Source organism: Ylistrum balloti, unplaced genomic scaffold (genome assembly GCF_031769215.1).
Source record: "Ylistrum balloti isolate Yb309-2 unplaced genomic scaffold, AGI_CSIRO_Ybal_v1 Utg370324, whole genome shotgun sequence".
In the NCBI taxonomy this organism is placed as follows: Eukaryota; Metazoa; Mollusca; class Bivalvia; order Pectinida; family Pectinidae; genus Ylistrum; species Ylistrum balloti.
In genome coordinates this window covers 691,634-714,801 of record NW_026782237.1, presented here as the reverse complement: position 1 = coordinate 714,801, position 23,168 = coordinate 691,634, and the positions used below count along the sequence as shown (strand labels likewise).

The window sequence follows — 23,168 nt, the reverse complement described above, 5'->3', positions numbered from 1 at the left end:
GGATCTACTTAGAGTGTAAGAAGCATTACACTGAATAAATTTTATAGGGAAAACATACATAAAACTGAATAAATTTTATAGGGGAAACATACATAAAACTGAATAAATTTTATAGGGGAAACATACATAAAACTGAATAAATTTTATAGGGGAAACATACATAAAACTGAATAAATTTTATAGGGAAAACATACATAAAACTGAATAAATTTTATAGGGGAAACATACATAAAACTGAATATAATTTGATAGGGGAAACATACATAAAACTGAATAAATTTTATAGGGGAAACATACATAAAACTGAATAAATTTTATAGGGAAAACATACATAAAACTGAATAAATTTTATAGGGAAAACATACATAAAACTGAATAAATTTTATAGGGGAAACATACATAAAACTGAATAAATTTTAGAGGGGAAACATACATAAAACTGAATAAATTTTATAGGGGAAACATACATAAAACTGAATAAATTTTATAGGGGAAACATACATAAAACTGAATATAATTTGATAGGGGAAACATACATAAAACTGAATAAATTTGATAGGGGAAACATACATAAAACTGAATATAATTTGATAGGGGAAACATACATAAAACTGAATAAAATTTATAGGGGAAACATACATAAAACTGAATAAATTTTATAGGGGAAACATACATAAAACTGGATAAATTTTATAGGGGAAACATACATAAAACTGAATAAATTTTATAGGGGAAACATACATAAAACTGAATAAATTTGATAGGGGAAACATACATAAAACTGAATAAATTTGATAGGGGAAACAAACATAAAACTGAATATAATTTGATAGGGGAAACATACATAAAACTGAACAAATTTTATAGGGGAAACATACATAAAACTGAATAAATTTTATAGGGAAAACATACATAAAACTGAACAAATTTTACAGGGGAAACATACCTAAAACTGAATATAATTTGATAGGGGAAACATACATAAAACTGAATAAATTTTATAGGGGAAACATACATAAAACTGAATAAATTTTATAGGGGAAACATACATAAAACTGAATAAATTTGATAGGGGAAACATACATAAAACTGAATATAATTTGATAGGGGAAACATACATAAAACTGAATATAATTTGATAGGGGAAACATACATAAAACTGAATAAAATTTATAGGGGAAACATACATAAAACCAAATAAAATTTTATAGGGAAAACATACATAAAATAGATAAAGCCTCCAAGGAAAACTAACAAACAAACAAATCAATCACAAACAAATCAAATTGATAAGGCCCCATTTGAATGTACACATCAAAGATTTTTTTTTAAAAGGATATTGACAAGGGACATAACTCCCATATGCACTGATTTTTTTTCCCCAGGTATTGTCAGATAAATTTTTCCATGCAAATATACCCCAAACGCTGCTGTAGAAGTATAATTTAGTGAATATCGACATTGGTTCTAATCCAATATTTTCAAAGAATGGCCATATATACTAGATTTCAAGTTTATTTTCACACTTTTAACCACTGCAAATAAAATAACATAATTCTATGTTTAAAGACATATACCCAATTTACACTTCATTCACAGAAGAGTATAATTATTATAATGGCTAACAAATCATCATTCTGTAATTGTAGAAACTGCTTCTGCCAGACTGATGTACTCAATACTCATCATTTATTTGTGTAAGGTTCAAATTTTTGTGGTTTTACAAAAAGTTTGAAGTAAATAGGATGTATTTTTTAAATAAATCATGAGATGGGTTTTATTTATTGATGATTCAACTTTCACAATACCATTCATTTACCAATTTATTCCACACACACAAAAAATATCTAGTACCAAGTAATATAATGTACTGTCAGTGTAACATTGCAGAACTTGAGGGTAATGAACAGACAGTAGACTGTACTGATAACTGTTATTATGCCTTACAATTATATTATGATAACAACATTAGCGGCTAGTGAAGATAGCACCTGGAAATTTTGTTCCATGTGATATAAACAAAATAAATCTAAGAACCTTTCCTGGCAAACTAAACTAAAAATGCACAACTTGTTTCATCAATCTTCTATGAAACAAGAATCCATTTTCGACCCATTGAACATATCCTCTCATTTTTTTTTTTTTTTAATTTTTCTAATGAAAATTAAATAAATACAATGTATGCCCATTTCAGATTCCTTCATGTGCACCATTTAATTTGACTCTTATTTATAACTGGTTACTGTACCCGAGTGGTATATATTTTCAATATATTACTATAATAGGGTAACATACATTCATAAACAAAACATCAAAATTACATTTAAGGGTTGACATGATCATTATATTACAAGAGGCCCATAGGGTTGTTATTGCTTACCTGGTTTCCGAGAAGGAGTTGTTATGTCCACCATTTAACCATCAGAAAATCAGGTTTGGCCAAATAATAAGACATTACATTTATGTACCCATAATGTAAATTAATGAGGGAGAATATAAGTGATTCATCAAAACAAAGTGATTCAAAAGTTATGTCCCTTGATTACTTTTTAATTATATGCCAGTTTGTGCATCAATTTTTTTGCTAGTAAACACAACATGTGGCTATGAACTTACATGTACATGTACTTATAACTGTTACTGAGTCATGTAAATGTTTAAAGTAATGATGACACATATGTACATGTAAGTTCATACATATTACATAAGTATACAATCATACATGATTGGCAATAGTACATCGTAAAGTAAATGATTTAACTGAACGCAAAAAGTAAAAAAATCATAATTTACTGAATAGGATGTCTCCCTTTGCCTATAACTGAAATCTGGCAGAAATATTCTATGTTGAATTTCAACCCCCTTACTGCCACCACATTTATGGATCCAGGGATATGATATTAACAAATTAAAATCTTCACCTCTTGTGCTTTCTAAATAAGAAATGTCAATGCTATGTTTTTCTTTGTTGCTTACATAATACCCATTATCATCCATGTTTAACTCCTGGGTTTGACCACACACAATATGGACTTTTTTTTCAATCTGAAGAAGAAACTAACCCTACCTTCCCATTTTGGGCCCTGCATCTCAGCCTTATCAACTTCTCTTTAATAATTTAGATCCCCTTCTCCATGAAGGTGTTTTAGACCAAATCTGGCTAAAATCCATGTAATAGTTCTTAAGAAGAAGTTGTTTAAAGGAAAAGTTGAAGATGAATACTGTGTCATGCCTTCAAGTTAGTGAGTTAATTAATATAACACACAACACATTTGTCAGTTACTTAATTTCATAAAAATAGAAAGTCTGAGATATGACCTGTAAAGATTGTCAATTTCATTCATAGGAACACTAAAGTTTTTCATAATACATGATATTGAGTGATTTTTCATTATCACGTCTTACAAAGTACATATCATCAACAAGCTTGTAAGAGCTACACTGATGACAATTTTTACAGCTTTTTATTAAGCTTTCTAGCTATCACTGATATAAAATGATGTTAACAGTGAAGTTATAAATGAAAAATGCATCAAATTGAAGAAAACACATATGTTATATACCAGGTATGTTTTTAGCTAAGATTATAATTAAGACAATTTGGTTTTTCACTCTTCAAATAACTCAGTCACAGAAGTGTCCAGGAAAGTGATAAAGTAACTTACAGAGAATGAAACAGAGAGGACTTTAGACTCACAGGTAGAGTTTAAACGACACATACATAACAGTTATAATTTTTAATAATGTATTATAGACATATATCTGTAGAAGTTAAAGAACAAAGATGGTATAAAGAAGGAAAAATCTTCCTTTTCCCCTCTTTTTCGACATGTGCACAGAGTTTTTCAGAAGGCTTACAGAAGACATTTCACTGCTGATCAGCTATAATACATCAGTTATACATGAACGTTTAGTTCAGAAGATGACAATCATCCCCGTCAGAATATGTGAGTTTTTGTGTCACTAGTTCTAACAGTGTTGAAATTGTGACAGTGATAGAGAACAACGTATGAAATGTGGCCTTCATTGACCTACTTCTCCTTAATATGCCACATTCACAAAATATCTTCATTGGCAAAGAAATGAAAACCTCAGAATAATCTGATCCATTCCTTTTGTAACCCTCTTTCCAACCACAAGATTTTTACAGTAGTAAATGGACACAGTGACAGTTATAGGTCAAAGTTTGAAGTACAGACTAGAGTGAGCTACTTTTATTAAGTAACACTTTATTACCAAAAATTCTATGAAAATAGAATAAAAACAAATTACAAAAAACAAAATCTCTGATTACATCTTATTAAATCTATGTGTTCCCTTCTTCCCAAATACAGCTGTACAATATCAAATTGATACGCAGTTCTATGACCTCTGATCAACAATTTCATTATACAACACAAAATACAACTACCAGGTAAGTAGCACTTCAACAAAATAAAACAATTCAATCATAAAACAAAGCGAATGCCTCCGATTATATCAAAACAACTTCTTCTTACAGCTGTACAACATAAAATCAACATGCATTTCCTAAAATTAATAATATCATTATACAACACAAAATGCAATAAGACATTCAAATATCAAGTACAATGGTTTTCAGTAACAACTGATTCACAATCAATCCATCTTTATGCAAATGTTTTACTTACAATATGTACATCACACATTCCTAATACCATCATCACTTAAAATCTACCCTATGTTTTTTTTATTATTCCAAACAGGAACATATGGAATAAAATCAATATGACACTTCAATGAAAATATAAATCAAGCAATCTACATATAGTTCAGCTTCCACATCAATAGACTTATACTTTTGACATAATTAGCAAAAATAAAAGACATCTGTAAGAGCTTGTCGTCTTTCTTCACATACAAACCTGGCAACTCTATGCAACTCGACACACCATGGAAAAAAAGGCTGTACCTCTGCATATCATGTTACATGTAACAGATTTCAGTATGGAAGACTCAGTTATTACATAAATTACTCCTATAAAAAGCTATTTCAGATTACAGAGTAAATGTGTGATCGTGAGATTATGATAAATTTCTTGCGCTAAACCGACCAACTATAAGCCAAGATATTATTACATTCATGCCATCCCCTCCCCGTTCCAACTCTTGCTACGTACAAAAAACAATATACTGAACTTGTAACTACCGTCATTGGTTCTTCAAGCAGTAATATAATGATTTTGTAAATCCTAATTCAGCACTTATTTCTGAATTAATTCCACACGAAAAATAATATTTTGTTAAAGTTAAATTGTGGCACAGATATGCATTGGAAATAGTTAAGTAGAATTGTGGCACAGATATGCATTTGAAACACAAATATGCACTAGAAAATAGTAAATATTGTTAAGTATTAACATAAAGTTAATTGAATCACAAATAGCACACCATCATCAAAATACTTTAAAAGTTGATGCATATTCTCTAAATATCTTTGCTATGGTAGAAAGCTCTCTTTGATTTTCAGCTGTTAGGCATATCATATCAAGGAAACGAGATCTCCTTGGATGAAGTCTAACCCAAAGAATCCATCAAATCCTACTTAGAAGGCACTTCATCCACCAGAAATCATGATAATAAACAGATGAAGATTAATTTCTTCTCTAGAAAATCTTCAGAGCCGTGTACCATCTTCATCATGTTTATCAGTATCATCCGAGTCTTGTTTGTGTCTTTTCTTTGTAAACTTTTCTACATCCTCGATCGTTTCTGGCAGCGGGCATTTGTGTGTTTCCGGAAGGAAGAAACACAAGATTCCAGCAACCAAGGTGATCACACCAAATATGACTAGGGGTAGCTTCTTCATAGTGTCACTGGTCGCCTACAACAGTGTGTACTTATTAGAGGTCATCACATTGTATCTTACTACATTGATATTACACATCAGTCACAACCCCATAAGGCTTCATACTTGGTCAAGTGCTGATGAAGAATGTGATATCAAAACAGCCATATCTTTTCGTTACATATTTTGGAAACAGACCAAGAAAGAAAATTCAACAATTTAACAGTCTTAAGAAAAAGAGATCAACATTATGATAAACAGCTGCTGGATGTTACCTGTGCTGTCAGCTGAAACGTGTGAGTGTAATGCTAAAATTCTGACAAAATTTACCTCACGACGTGATATCTGACAAAAATTATGCAACACAGAATTTATGATTCATAAGCAACAGGTACATTATTAGAGACAAATGTGTGATCATGTTGCTTAAGAGACACTTACAGGCCATATTGTGGAATTCTTACAAAAATGAATACTGCCTGGTGAAGTTAAACCCAGAGCACAATCATTCATGTTTCTACCTGGTAATGATAACTTCTGTAAGACAAGTTCAGTAGCGATAAATACTTACAGCATATACAATGAGTGGAGCTGCAATTCCACCCATGTTTTCAAAGAATGAAGCCAGACCCATAGCATGATTTCTGTAATACAAATTTTGAAGGACATATTGGAGTAAAAATATACCAAATAAAGTGTATTTATTTAAACATTTAAACTTTGAAAATTAAAAACATCATCAAACATGTAAACTTTGATAATTAAAAACATCATCAAACATGTAAACTTTGATAATTAAAAACATCATCAAAGCATGTTATTTAATTTAAGTATTCAGAAATGAGATTTCTAAATGTAGAACCAGTGTATACTGTAAAAATGGTTTGTTGTCTCAAACAAATAATGACCATCAGAAGAGAAACAAATAAGCACAAAAAAATAAAGAAAGTATTTCACTGAACATACTTGCCTTTATAGTGACATCAATAGGGAGTCAGGGGTGTTATACTTTCACAGTGACCAAAGTGATATTGATGTGCTTTCATGAGAAAAGTGTAAAAGAGCTAGGTTTCCAAGTTCCTCTTTTATGTAAATAAAATGACAGTTATGATCTGAACTAGTAATACAAGTTAGAACTCACCTGACAACAGTAGGGAAAATTTCAGATGCGTACAGATAAGCCACAGAGTAGGAAGCTGTTATACCGAACTTTCCCACCATGGCCAGAAATATGATCAGGGGAGATAAGTCAGTTCCAGAATCTGCAAAATGTTTTGTGCATTAACTTTGGGCTTTTCAAGAAATGAATCATTGTATCGCCTAACATCCATAATTAATTTTCTAACTGGTCCTCACTCTACATACAACCACTATTATTGAAGACCTCTACCGCTCACACTGCACCATTATCATTAGTGTTCCTATCATTGCCTTATTACATTTTATTACATGAAAACATACACAATAATCAATATAAATCTGCCTTGAATTCATTTTATTTTTTACTGTATAAAAAAGATGATATGTTTATTTTTACCTGTTTTTGCTGGAACAAAAATTGTAGTAATATTCATAATTCCACACAAAAGTAGGAAAACTATATGAGGTCTCCTCCGTCCATACCTTAAAAATACATCATAATAAACAGTCAATCATAAACCTTTGGTTGCCATAAGGTCTCAAATTAAGACAAAATAATAAATACCTTATAAAATTAACAAGAGGCCCAAGGGGCCTTAACGGTCACCTGAGGAATATATGTCACTAATCTAGGGATTTTAAAATGTTGCAAAACTGTAACAACACTTGTGCAGGACCATGTGTAAAACATCTGTACCAAGTTTGAACATGACCCACCCAATGGTTCTTGAGAGGAAGTCCATAATATCTTAGCCAAACAGAGGCCAGGGTGGCCATCTTGGATTTTGAAACACCCCAAAAAGTTAAAACATTTGCCAGGACCTTGTGTAGAACATTCGTATCAAGTTTCCCCTTTTTCCCCCTCCTGGGGTCCCTATTGGGGCCACACCTTTTTTCTTCGCAAACTTGAAGCGGCTTCCCATGGGGATGCTTTGTGCCAAGTTTAATCAAAATCCATCCACTGGTTTTTGAGAAGAAGTCATTTAAAGAAGGTTTCTACATATGGCCCCTATTACACCACTTATGGGCCCAATTTTTTTTTCATTCGCAAACTTTGTAGACCATGCCATAAGGACCCTAAATATCAAATATGAATTTAATCTGACTGTTGGTTCATGAGAAGAAGATTTTGAAAGATTTACCTAATTTTACCCCCTTTTTCCCCCTCCTGGGGCCCCTATTGGGGCCATGCCCTTTTTCTTCCCAACTTGAAGCGGCTTCCCATGGGGATGCTTTGTGCCAAGTTTGGTCAAAATCTATTCAGTGGTTCTTGAGAAGAAGTCGAATATGTGAAAAGTTAACAACGCCTTTGGCTCAGGCGACCTAAAAACTAGAAAACATATGTTGTAAGATGATTTGTGAAAACTGATTGTTAAATCATCTTGGCACAAATTTGTCTACAATCACTAGGAAAAGTCTGAAGTATTCTCTAACAGTTTGTCAATCATTAATATAACTGAAAATATTAAAATCTACTCAAGCTGTACAATACTCACACTTGCATTGTCCACATACATATGAACTGTGCTGGTATCTCCACTGCTCCACTGATACCTAGATTCAGGAACAAGTTGCCATGGAGATTGGGTGTTGAGAATAAAATACCAAAGTAACTCAAACTATTGGCTGCCCTGCAAGTGAATGAGAGAATTTTTGATAATTAATGAACAGTACCCACTGTCTTTTTTCAATCATTATTTTAATCACAAAATAAAGCAGCTGTTCTGAGCTAAACTAGTCAACTGACAGTTGATTGTTATCTCAGCAAGTGCATCAACATTGCATAATAAACTTGAACCAGCTCACTCAAACCAAATTTGTTGAGACAACTAATATTTATTCTCATTTACTTATTGTGATCCCTCCATATCTGTACCAGCTGATAAATCCCTTCTGATCTGAATAAATTCATATATGTCTTCTGATCTAACACAGTCCAAATATGTCGTCTGATCTAACACAGTCCATGTATGTCTTCTGATCTGAACCAATCCGTATATGTCTTCTGATCTGAACCAATCCGTATATATTATCTGATCTAACACAGTCCATATATGTCTTCTAATCAGAGTCACTCCATAGATGTCTTCTGATCTGAACCACTCCACATATGTCTTCTGATATGAACCAGTCAGCAAATACTTTATGATCTGAACCAGTCCATATAATGTCTTCTGACATGAACCTCAGTCAACATATACCTTCTAATCTGAACCAGTACATACAGCTCTGCTGATCTGCCCTTGCTCAAATTACTTTTTTTCTTTAATGGTACTCACCAGAGATACAAGAGGATGAGGGTATAACGCCTCAGTTTTGGAGTTTTGAAGAGATCCAACAGAGTGTATTTCTTAGCTAGTGTTCTCTCATTGACCAATCCCTCGTCACTCTGCTCTTCTGTGTTTGTTTCATCACCCACAGAGAACAGAGAGTCAGGAAGTGTGATGTTATTGACCTTTGCTGCAGTTCTAGCGACTTGCTCTGCCTCAGTGTACTTCTCAGTGGCCACCAACCATGGTATGGACTCCGGTAGGAAACTAGAATATATTACAAAACATTATATTTACCTACAGCATATCAATAATAAATGTACGCTTATTTCACCCATAAATCTGAGTTTCTACAGCCCTCATAGCGATAAAGTAAAATCAAGTTCAATACGGTCTCACCTAAAATGCCTGAAAAATGATATTTTATACTCATATTTTCACTTTGATTACAAACAAAAACTTTGTAAAACAAGTTATCAAAGGTCATGACACAGAAATTGTGACACTGAATATAGTAAGCCAGTGTCAATACATGAATGCCATCAAAACTGACATCCTATACAGATAATTCTTACAAAGTTACTTCCACTGGGAAATAACCAATGTTACGCTCAACAAGAGGCCCATGGGCCTTAATGGCCATCTGTTCTTTTTATTACTTTGAATGAAATCTTAGTAAGAAGCTGTTTTCAATGATGAAGATGGTAGTTTTGGTGAGGAGTAGGTTACTGTAACAAGTGTTACTTATTTTTTGACAGTGAAGTTGGAGCTCAACCCAACTGGTGAAAATTGAGCAGAAGTTTGAAATAGGTTTTGCACAGGAAAACCATGATTGTGCAAACCATGTTACAAAATGGCCTCCCTAACTGCAGCTTCAAAAATTTTGACAAGGTAAAAAAAATAACAACATTTTGTTGGCTACCTTTCCTTAAAATTGCCACCAATGTTTAGCTCAATGGCACCAGTGGAATTGGAGAAGAAGTTTAAAATATGTTTTTCAAGATAGCGGCCAAAGTGGCCATCTTAGATTTCTGACATACCCAAAAAATAACAACACTTGGTCAGGACCATCTCATGATCATTTCATGGAAGTTTGAGCTCAAGCCCAACGGTGGAACTTGAGACGAAGTTTGAAAGGAATGTCTACACATAGTACATCACTGTGGGGAGATTAGGAAACCCTTACTTACAAGTAATACATCACAGTGAGAAAGTTGGGGATTGAGATCAGCAGCTGTAAGTGTCTCCAGTCTCGCACAAAGTATCCAAATATGGCGAGGAAGATGAGGCCAATACCCCAGAAACAGTTGATACCCACTGACGGTAGGGCTCGGTATCTAGCAGGAAAGACTTCAGTCATCATTACATAGGTCGTCAGAGCTATCGGCTGCAACAGAGGTCATCACCATTATAGTGTTATTGTAACCAAATCTTTTTGAATACAAATGCTTCAGGTTAACTTTGTTACAAGTTTCAACATAACACATCATATATAGAATGTACAAAGATAAACAGTGTTCAGAACCTGTATAGGGATCAACCATCACCCACTTGGTCATTTTGTTGAGAAGGGGATAACAATATACTTGTTTGTTAATTTGTCAATGGCTAATGAGAGCAATAGGTTTTGTTTAGCAATAGATCAGCACCAAGATCATGTATGATGGCTTTGACAGTTACCATGTTCAGAAGAGCAATGAAGAAACGGAGGACGGTGAAGACGGTGTAGTTATTGGAGAATGCTGTCCCCACACCAAACACAGCCTGTATCCAAAGCATGAACAGTATCAATTTCTTCCGACCAAACTTGTCAGAGAGCGGAGTCAGCAGCAGGGCTCCACATGTGTTTCCAATCATGTAGATGGTGGTAGAGAGATCTCCCAGGTAGCTGTCACCACACACTAGGTCCCACTGTAGCAGATTAAACATCAGGTTCCTATAAGCCTCATCCTTACCACAGGTATTGTTTGTACATTAGTTCTATGTGAGTTTGAATTTTTAATTTTTTCTCCCTCTTTTCTCTTAATTTTATATTATTTTTTTCAATCCATTGCATTAACAAAAACATCAACAGTGAATAAACTTCATATCAAAATCCTAAATGGCAAGCAAGTTCAAGTGACAGCCATCTTGAAATGTTGATCATGATCAAAAGATATGAACAACTAGAACCAATGTTGAATATGATCACAAAATTTTAAAATGCGTTGAAAAATACTTGTATAACCATTGGTTTTAGTGAGGGACTTATTGCCATTAAATTTTTGTGTACTCTTATTTTACATACCCATGATATGATTAATAGATAGACATTGGCATGAAACTAGAGGATTTCAAAAACAAGATTTATCCAAAAAATCAACTACCAGCAAAAATGCACATTTTGGTAAAAACACGAAAATCTGACCCCCATGAAAATAAAAATATTCGCATTAGTGATTACAAACTTCATGGATCAAAATCCAGTATGGCTGCAAACAGCTTTCATATATATTCTTATAATGCCTTTAAATTTCATAAAATAATAAAGATAATAAAATTGTTTATGGGACATATGGCCTACAGAGGAAAGGTACATAAAGTTTTTTTTATGTTACTTTAGATCAGTATTCATTTCACTCTACATTGTGTTTTATTAACACTGTACTGATCCAATAACCCCAGCAGTTGCTTTACCAGAGATGACTCAAAGTCAGAGGATGATGTTTTTGAAGGGCTATGAAATAGCGTTTCTTTGTATCTCTATTGAATACCACGAGAAAATGTTAGTGTTGGATAAAGATGGCCCTCCTTTGATCATAATATCTACCAAAACGGTTTCACTCTCTCCATCTTTTTAAACATTTGATAATGATTAACTCTATCATTACAGGACTCTCATGTAGGTGGAAAGTGAACATGATAGTTACATCTGTGAGAATAGTAGAATCAAACTGGTCCCCGTACTGCCAGCCATCACTACAACTCTGTGTTTGGTTTCTGCCACTCCCAGGGACATACATGGAACACTGGTCAGGGGTCCATATTCCATCCTCACCAATCTTTCCCGGAAGAGTTTCATTGAGGGACATGTTGCTAGTAACTCTGCAGTGATGGCCAGGGTCAGCGGCCAGAAAAATACTTCCTAAGACTGGCCATGCCCCTCTCATATAAACAAAGGCCAGTGACACAAACACTAGTACTTGATATCGACCATAGGCTCCAAGCTTCTCTAGAATAGCATCGGCATTCATTTTCCAAGTTGGATCTATCAATTACAGAGACAGCACATTTTTAATTTTCATTAAGTTTGATATTTCCATATTTCATGCATGAGTTTCTTCATTGTAATAGTACTGAACTCTCCGACACTTTGTAAAAGTAGAGTCCAAAAACTGCCTCCATCCCAACAAATCACAGGGCAAATATGACATAATGCATTATGCTACTATACTGTACTGTGAATTTTAAAGGAAAATGTGACAAACAGAAAAAGACCCATTTGCAGCCTTGCCAATATTTCAAAATCAAATTTAGTAATTTTGAACATCAAAAAAAAAATGTTTTGTGAACATTTCAAAGAAAAAAAGTAATCACAACATTCTTACTATACACATATATACATCACAAATAGTATTTTAACACATAGCTGTGAGAATGAAATAGTAATGAACAGCATGAGAATATATATATATATATATATATATATATTGAGAATACTGAATGACACCATTAACAAAAGAACTGAGATTTAAAAACCAATATTTAATATATCTCTGTTGAATTCCTCCCTTTCCAAAGTTTCGGTTTACAACATGTACAGTGTATGTGCATTCCACAGAAAAAAAAAGGTATATTTACCTTGACTAGCTGTAGGATTTTCAACTGGACTGGTGTCTACCACCTGGTATCTGGCTGGGGACTCTCCACCGCCGACCTGAGAGCTCGTTGCCATGACCTGTTATCAAAATGGTATATATAACAACCAGAAAATGTCACATTGATTTGGAAAACTTGATCTCCTAAACATGATCTACAGCAGTAACAACAAAAAACTTTTTTATATAAACACATAGATATTGTGTCAGCACACCAGTCGTGATCAACTCATGGTATGTAGCTGTTTGTGTTTTTACATATGTTTTATTCATAGTGAACAGATGCACTCTATAAAAATAATAATAAAATGGTCATATTCTAAATCTTTGAAACTCATTGGAATATTGAGGATTTGATGTTAAAATCAAAACATAACAAGGGACATGAATTGCAAACTTCTGTAAATGTACATGATCTAGTGGAGACATCATTTCAGCACTTCTGGTGCTTAAAATACAACACCAATAATAACAATTTCTGTATGTTGTTTATTTAGAAACGGTTGTGAATATACTAATTCAACATAGCACTAATCTGTCAAAGAGTGATAAGGAGGTGATAATAAGTACATTTACAGTATATTCTTGGTGTGATTACAAGCTGATGTAAATCAAAGAGACCAAGATATACACTCCGTGGTACTGTTAATATCAAACACTTGATACTGAATGTCAAAGTTTTCATATTGTGAGTTACAAACACTGAAATCTATATCTATACATGTATGCCAGTTATATCTGATATTAATGGTAAACCAGGGTTCCACAAGTACATGATATGCCAGTCACAGGTTGTATTATCAGTTTACAACAGAAAAGGGAAGGAAAGTGATGATTCATGTCTGATCAACATTTAAAGGTCATTTACAGACAGTGCCAGTTGCGTAATAGAGGAGGAAACTGGGAAAACCAACAAGCTCTAATGGCGATAACATTCTGAGATTACCCATGAAAAATACTGAAGTTATTGTTCCATCAATTACTTAATAAATAACAGGCTAATAATTTTGGTTATTGAACTTGCTCCAGCCATAATGGTAATGAACCTCCCTATTAAGTTTTAAGTGTATCCATTCGAATTTACTTGAGATATCAAACTTACATTGTTTTGGTAATTGAAATAAGGGGCGTTAACTCTATGAATTACAGACCGACAGTTGCCATTATCCAATGTGTCTTACTATAATAGTAATGAATCTCTATGAAGTTTGATCTGTCAAAAACTACTTTCAATATCAAGCAGATTCTGTTTCTGTAATTAATTGAAGGGCCATAACTCTATGGTCCAAAAATTGTGACCACTGACCTTGTCCGTGAAATCATATTTATTAAATCTCTAATCAAGTTTGAAGTTGATCATTTGATAATTTCTTAGGATATCACTCAGACACTGTTTTGGTATTAATATATGGGGTGCCATAACTTTGTTGATTACTGTCCGAAAATTTAAAGGTCATTCATAGAAATCCATTAAAACTTTTCTGTGTTATTTTTGGCGCAGACAGCTGAGTCAATATTAGTGATTGAGAAGCAGTTTAATTTTGATTAATGACTTTGAGGCTTTCAAAACAGACTTCAGTTATACAAGAGGCCTTGATGGTCACCTGAGATAAACAATATTGACTAAAAAGGTTAAAGGATAGGTATCAGGTAAACAGAAATTGTGACAATGAATATAGTAAGCTAGTGTCAATATATGCATTCCATCAACTTTACCCTCTCCCCACTGGGAAATGTGAGACCCTGGGGCCATGAAATTCATAATTTTGGTAAAGCACCTTAAGATGCTTCCATTCAAGAAGAGTATTTGATTCTACCACATTTGGGTCCTGAGAAGATTTTTAAAATCTAAGTCAATTTGACCCCTTTTGGCCCTGCCCCTCAGGCTCCTGGGGGTGGGGAATGTATAATTAACAATTTTGGTTCATCTTAGGCCAGGGGAATTCTGCAAAATTTCATTGCGATCAGATCCAGGGTTTTTGAGAAGTTGAAAATGTTAAATTGTTTACAGATACATAATGCCGGATAAAGGTGATTGCAATTAAATGGTACAAGTAGATTAAAAATGATTACAATTTAATAAACATATTACCTGTAAGCTTTTTTAAATGATGATAATAATCCATTAATATGTTAACCATGCTAGCGAAATATACATGTATGTGATAAATATATAAATCACATGTAAACTTTAAATAGAACCTTACTAGTACAGAGTAATGAGTAAATCACATGTAAACTTTAAATAGAACCTTACTAGTACAGAGTTATGAGTAAATCACATGTAAACTTTAAATAGAACCTTACTAGTACAGAGTTATGAGTAAATCACATGTAAACTTTAAACAGAACCTTACTAGTACAGAGTAATGAGTAAATCACATGTAAACTTTAAACAGAACCTTACTAGTACAGAGTTATGAGTAAATCACATGTAAACTTTAAATAGAACCTTACTAGTACAGAGTAATGAGTAAATCACATGTAAACTTTAAATAGAACCTTACTAGTACAGAGTTATGAGTAAATCACATGTAAACTTTAAACAGAACCTTACTTGTACAGAGTTATGAGTAAATCACATGTAAACTTAAAATTTATATGTATAGGCTTTACATATATCAGTCACGTGTACTTGATTCTTCAAAATGGTTTTTTTTTTCATGTGACTTAAATTTTGTGGTTTTCAAAAGAAAAACAAAACAAAAAAAAACATTTTCTATGGCACCTGATTTCATGAATAAATCTTGCAATGTATTTTTTCATCCTTTGATGGACATCTAAATTTGTGGATTTAGTCCCCCATGAAAATGAAAGTTTTTTCAAAACACTATAACTTCATAATAATTATAAAAATCTAACCTTATAATAATTATAAAAACTATGTACCTACAAAATATTTAAACCCTACTAATATATCACATGTTCAAGTAATATATACACCAAGTAGTCATATCTATACTACGAAATCTAATACCAGGAAATAAGTGCTTAACTTTAAGATGAATTTCCAGTTTCTCTGAATAAAGGAAAATAAGCCAGAAGCCTGAATGAATGGAACAATCACATTAACTGTAATCTAGATTTACATCCTCTTATTTTTCACCGAGATAAGAAACAGATATGACCTTTGATACATTGTTGATGTACAATCATAAATATGGCATCCAGAGTTCACTGATTAAAAATAAAATGATAACATTATCCCCATATCTGGATCTTTAGTCTAAACTAACAGCAACTTACATGATTCAAAGTCTCTAAAAGTACTGTGACCAGCAGCAGTTACAGGCAACAATACCAAAAGCACTAGTAAACTATTAATCCTTCTGACAGGTTCTTATATCTATACTGTAACAAAATCCTGGAAAAATTTTCTCAAAAAATCTGATGCAAGAGACATGCTATTAATAATGAAGAGAACAGGCATTTAAAGCATAATAGCATGATGCAAGAATTCTGTTAAATTGACGAATGCTAATGATTACATAATATTAAGGTTTTCCATCTAGAACCAGCCAGTAGCCAAAACTGAGAGCATTAGGAGTTAGGAATTAACTAAGGATTTGATTCAGAAATAAATGGGTTATTGCATTTTTGTGCCTTTCTTCTGTAAGAAGTTTTTCCAAATTTTTCCAAACCACACAAAATGTGCCGTCACATGGTTGTGTGCACAATACTGCATAGTGTGTGTGTGCATACTGTAGATATAGCAAGCATATACTATCAGAAACAGGAGGTAGTGCCCTGAGCTCAAGTATGGCCCTGAGCTTGTGTGTAGAACTGTTAAAATTGGGCTGGTGTGGAAAATAATGCATGGGTTATGATTATCGATAGTGATGTTCTGATTAATAGACTCAAATAAGTTGAGTATTGGTCGGTTACCTGACTAGTTAATAAATCAACTACAATCTTTTATGATCAATTCTCAGTAAAATAAAAAGTGATTTTCACGTTTTCCTATTTATCACAAGAAAAAAAACAATGAACATTACACAGTGATCAAGCATCTGGCTGAACAAGACAGGCAAATCAACATCACCACTGAAGCGCTTAATAATAATAATTTTCCAATGGGACAAACGTAATCTTTCTTCATGACTTTTGGGAAAGAAAGTGTGAAGCACATAACTCCTTAACTTTTTTTAATTCTTCTTTACTTATGTCTGATATTACCAATTTATCATTGCAAAAATGGAGCTGTATGTCCCTCCCATAATCAATTATTAGTTGATCATTGATCAGTTCAAATGATCTGATGATCGATCATTAAATGGCAATCAATTCCCAACATTGATTATCAATCATTACTGCTAATGTTTGGGCTCATGTGCTAAGTTGGATACATGCATCACTGAAAGTTCGAAAGACAATAACTGTGGATGTAAATCTCATTGAATAAATAAATCCAAGTAGGATACATGTTTTAGTATATTGATTAGCGATCATGTGCCAAGTAGGATGCATGTTATCAGTTTATAAGTAAGTCAATGCCCTAGATACTTGCATTAACACACATTATCCCAGATATCCCTGTGTACAACAACAAGCTATAACGTCATATAATAAACAATGTACTTTCATGGTTTGAATGGCACGCTGCTAAAAACCTGCATCATAATGATCAAATTGTGCTCGCTTTCAAGAAGTGTTTTATTCATTTTAATATTACATGCCCATATCTGCCATACAAAATAGAAGGGGACACATCTGCTGAATACTGATTACATATCGGTGAAATTTAAACATGTCAACCAGCGAAGCAACTATGGAGGGGGTGTCAATACACATTCACTTTCCTCAAATATTGACAAACATATAGTCATACTCATTGCATTTTCATTTCGGCACTGATAAGTCTTATGTTCTGTCATTAAGAATACAAAATAATCACTATAATATATAATATACTATTCAGTAGTGTTTTTATAATGCATGTAGCATAGTAGACTAATTTCATAGAGATTATTAATTCATATTCTTGTTGACAGAACATCAGACTTGTGTGATTCCAGGTACCAATTCTATTACTATATTAGGCATATAAACTGATATGAATTAGGCACTACCTAAAAGAGGACACTTTTTGAATGTTAAACATGTTACTACGTACATTACTATGAAATACCACACCTGTCTTACATCGTCAGCTTTACACTTCTTGTATTACACACCAAATTACCTAGGAAGTGCCGGCTCGCAGCACTGTCACGTGAAGTTAACGGCATGTCAAGACTAGCGTGTCAAATATACGAATGCATTTTGCAATATTACGTGAAAGTGTCTTTATTGTTTAAGTGTTTACATTAATGGAAAGTGGTGTAAACAAAAAGTAACACTGTGCGTTGGGCAGGATGCATATAATGTCGAGCAGTTGAAGGTCAGATCGTGGCACAACTTCAGCGCTGGACTTTCGAATTTGACATGCATTTCGATAGCATCTAAATAACATATAACAAACAAAAATAAAAGGTAACACTTACGGCAGTCAGTGCACGTGTAAGATATTAAGTTTTAAGTTAGAGCCAACGTTATTCTGATAGAGGAGTTCCGAACGCACGTGAATCACACAGACGCTTGCTACCGAGATAACTAGTCAGCAAAACGGAAATCCGGTTAAAAAAAAAATCTGTGTGCATGATGCAACATTTCGTCGGAAATTTTCAGCTTTCTGATGTAATAGCAATCGGACTGAGTGGAAGTTTTTCCATAATTTTTCCAGGATAAACAGATGTTTAGTATCAACCAGCGAACAAGCACAATAAATTCTGCAACAGTTTACTGCATTTAATTGTTCTTTTTTTGGATTTCGGGAAAACATAAGTCAGACTTCGTTTCCCGCCAAAATGGAATCAGCTATTTTCTTATTCAGTTAGTTATCCTGTTCCGTCGGTGCCTATAACGTCTAATGAATGACGATTGTTTTTCTGAAAAAGAACGTTAATGATTCTGTGTTCTTTGTTGAGTGTAAATGACGTGCGTTAATGCATTTTAGCTGATATTTTAGATAACCTGCGTCAGTGCATTATGCTGAAATATATGTAAAAATGCAGTTTACACACCAGTCAACAACAAAAGGAAAAACTATTTCTGAAGTATTCAGGCGTATCCTGAATGTTTTGCTATAATTGTCCTTTACGACAGGTCATTGGGGCTTGTATCGCTCACCTGCAAATCAGCTATTCACTCTTTTAAGAGAATTTAAAAAAAAAGAATGAAAAAATAAAGAATATCCTTGTGCTTTATTCCCCCCATTGGACATTGATCCTCCCGTTCCTAGGCGCCGAGAACCACAATTCAAAGAAATTGTTGAAAAAATAGATGTTTTATCTCAAAAGCCGTGCAACCTAGTAGATGTTGTTGAAATAAATGATATAGTACGTTCTATAAGTAATATATTCAAAACTTCGGCAAAGTGTGTATTTGGTGAAAAGAAAACGTATAATAAAGCAAACAAAAGAAGAAACGTCAATAAACCTTGGTTTACACGTGAGTGCCATAGTAAAAGATTAGACTTTCATCAAGCTAAACGTCAGTATAACGTCGATAAAACTCCCGCAAATAAAATTAATCTTAAAAATACAGGTACGTAGTATAGGAAAACTTTAAACAAATCATATAGAATTCATCAAGAGAAAATGGAAACGGAACCAAGAAAAGTTTCGAACCTAGAGCCGAAAACCTTTTGGCATATTTTAAATGAAATTGATGGCCCCTGTAAGGAAAAGAAGCTTGACAAAAATATTAATGAGTTATATAGCTACTTTAAAGAGTTGAATAAGGGAGATAACTCTGACGAGATGTTTGACGATGTGATTATAGATGGGGATGGTAGATTTGATCATTTGTTGAATGGAAATATTACTGAATGTGAAATTAGAGAATCCATTTTATGTTTGAAGTGTAATAAAGCTTCAAGTTTTGACGGAATTCTGAATGAATATTTAAAATCCACTGTTGAACTGTTTAAACCTTTGTACTGTAAGTTGTTTAATATTATATTTAATACCGGTTGTATACCCGACTCTTGGAAGATAGGGGTTATTAAACCCATTTATAAACGTAAAGGAGGTCCATCTGACTTAGACAATTATAGAGCTATAAGTCTTGTTTCATGTCTAGGAAAAGTTTTTACATCAATATGCAATAGCAGACTAAACAAGTTGGCTGATGAAATTAATCTAATTACCTACTCCCAGGCTGGCTTCAGGAAAAATCATTCCACCACTGACAACATTTTTATTCTACATGCATTAACTTCTATTTATTTTTCACTGGGAAAGAAATTATTCTGTTCATTCATAGATTTCAGAAAAGCTTTTGATTCAGTTTGGAGACTTGGTCTATGGAGAAAAGTTCAAAAGAGTAATATAACCGGGAAGATGTTCAGAGTAATATTTAACTTGTATGAAAATACCAAATCTTGTGTCAAAAATGGAAATGAATTGTTCAATTGTGATATCGGGGTAAAACAAGGGGAAAAATTTATCAGCATTTTATTCTCAATTTATCTTAATGATCTGGAAGATTTTCTTGCAGAAAATAATGTTAATTGTCTTCAAACAATAGAAACTTTGGGTGAAAACATTGAAATGTATTTAAAATTGTTTATTCTTCTGTATGCAGACGACACTATTATTATGTCTGAAACAGCGGAAGGACTTCAATCTGCTCTTAATACTTTTGAAGTATATTGTAATACCTGGAAGCTTAATGTTAATACTAACAAAACCAAAATTGTTATATTTGCAAAGAGAAAAGGTCGTACAGCCTTCCACTTTACATTGTGTAATGAAGAAATTGAAATTCTTGATGAATTTCCTTATTTGGGTGTTTTAATTAATTACAACGGAAGTTACTTTAAAGCTAAATGTAAATTAATGGAACAGTCTAAAAAAGCAATGTTTGCTGTTTATAAGAAAATAAGAAATATTCAGCTTCCAGTAGACATTCAGTTGAAGATTTTAGACTCACTTGTGTTGCCTATACTTTTGTATTCAGTGGAAGTTTGGGGTTTTGAAAATTTAAGTGTCATTGAAAAACTTCATTTACAATTCTGCAAACGTATTTTAGGTATTAGAAGCAGTACACCAACTTTTATGATTTATGGTGAATTGGGGAGATTCCCTTTACTTATTGAAGCTAAAAGCAGAGTTATTATGTTTTGGTATAAATTAATTATCTGTAATAACTTGTCAAGTATCATGTATAACTTAATGTACAATCTACATATAAATGGCAATATGGATTTCGAGTGGTTGAAAAATGTTCAAAATATTTTTATAGAACTGGTTTAAACTTTATCTGGGACTTCCAGAAAATATGTACATTTAATAGAAATTATTTAAAACTTGTCATTAAGCAAAGACTACAAGACCAGTTCATACAAAAATGGTTCAGTGATGTAATTAATTCCTCTCGAGGAAATACCTATTGTATAATGAAAAGTAATTTTGAATTAGAAAAAATATCTTTCGAGACTTAAACCTAGAGAAAGACAAATTATCGTTAAATTTAGAACTTCAAATATGCGTTCACCTATAGAAACAGGAAGATGGATCGGAATACCGAAGGAGAACAGAGTTTGTAATCTTTGCTCAAATGAAATTGGCGATGAATACCACTATCTTTTTAGATGCGATCATGAATCAGTGAAGAGAATAAGAGATCAATTTATTCCACATTACTATTCTACTTATCCTAGTATTACAAAAATGCATGGACTTTTTTCTGTATGTAATGTTAAAGTTTTATCAAATCTCAGTAAATTTCTAGAAAAGCTTGATAATCTATTGAATCTACGTAGCTAAAATATCATTATGTATGTAACTGTGTACCGCCATGCCATGAATGTTTTTGTTGTAACCTGACCTCTTGTAACATACTTTGTATGTCTGAGAGTACCAATAAAATCTGAACTCGTTACAAAAATTAAATCCCTTTCACCAAAGAATGCATCAGATCAAATTTCGGCAAAATCCAGTTATTCCTACACGAGGAGGAAGAGGGTTATAAAGAATTTGTTCTATTTCCACAATTGGGCACCACCCCTCCCGCCCCAAGGGAGCCGAGACCCACACGATACACAAAATTGATTCCCTCAGACCCACACGATACACAAAATTGATTCCCTCTTCACCGAAGGATACTTCAGACCAATTTTGACAAAATTCAATAATTCCTAAAGGAGAAATAATATCTTATATTATTTGCTATATTTATCTTCTTGGGATTGGGGGCCGAGACCCACTGTTTATACAAAATGAATTCCCCACACCAAAGAATGCATCAGACCAAGTATAGGCAAAGTCTAATGATTCCTAGAGTAGGAATAGGAATTTAAAGACTTTACTCGGTTTCCCCTACTTGGCCCACTCTTCAGGCTTTAAGGAGACCGAGACTCACCATTTATACTAATTTTAATCTGCTTCCCAAAGGATACTTCGGAACAAATTCGGTCAAAATATGTTCATTCGTTCATGACTAGTAGCGAATGGTAGAAAAAGTTGACGGAAGGATGCTCCAGTGTGGAATAAGCTGATTGGGTGCTCGGATCAGGTGGGCTAACTATGAAGGAATGAGAAGTGAGTTGGTTGGAAGAAATAGAATAGGAAACAGTGTTGAAAGCTAAGACAGTCCAAGATGCATGGGACCACTTAGCATTTGAAGCTAATAGGAGGACTAAAACATTTGTACCAGTGCAAGAAATTTCGTTAAAATGTGTAAATTTCTATGTATATTATATATATATATTAACCGATCTGTTGAGAAAAATAAAATCGAGATTTGAATACCACAGACATTGTATAAAGTATTCGGAAACGTTCTTCGGAGGGCTGCAAAATATATAATCTAAAACGAAAACAAAAAATAGTTTGCGTTTTGAATTGATTCTTATAATAAATATTGACAATTATGATCGTATCCAGTTTAATGTCTTGGTTGCTACAGCAAAACTATCCAATATTCACTTCATTTCACCTTTAGTCATATTCGCTAGTCATATTCACAGATGAATTCCGAGTTAACTAGACAAAGTATTCGTGCCCGACAACAAATCCCCCAAAAGTCCATTGTAAGATGGCCATATAA

General features: G+C 33.2%; 1 protein-coding gene across 1 annotated transcript; it reads right to left on the bottom strand.

Moving 5' to 3' along the window:
• Positions 1 to 1,499: 1,499 nt before the first annotated feature.
• LOC132553384 (organic cation transporter protein-like) lies at positions 1,500 to 18,631 on the bottom strand. Its single transcript, XM_060217627.1, has 11 exons — positions 18,560 to 18,631; positions 13,060 to 13,156; positions 12,129 to 12,466; positions 10,900 to 11,130; positions 10,410 to 10,606; positions 9,229 to 9,486; positions 8,446 to 8,580; positions 7,347 to 7,432; positions 6,951 to 7,071; positions 6,381 to 6,453; positions 1,500 to 5,845 (listed from the first exon to the last, which is right to left on the bottom strand). Exons 2-11 carry the CDS (start codon positions 13,151 to 13,153, stop codon positions 5,639 to 5,641), a joined length of 1,740 nt encoding a protein of 579 aa, XP_060073610.1. The 5' UTR covers positions 13,154 to 13,156; positions 18,560 to 18,631; the 3' UTR covers positions 1,500 to 5,638.
• Between the last annotated feature and the right edge of the window lie 4,537 nt (positions 18,632 to 23,168).

Bases quoted from the DNA above. Each gene is read 5' to 3' on its own strand.
- LOC132553384 (XM_060217627.1), bottom strand. From the start codon at position 13,153: ATGGCAACGAGCTCTCAGGTCGGCGGTGGAGAGTCCCCAGCCAGATAC. The intron at 12,467-13,059 runs GTAAATATACCT...TGTAATTGATAG, and splicing joins AAATCCTACAGCTAGTCAAG to ATCCAACTTGGAAAATGAAT. The intron at 9,487-10,409 runs GTAAGTAAGGGT...AATATATTCTAG, and splicing joins CTCACTGTGATGTATTACTT to TTTCCTACCGGAGTCCATAC.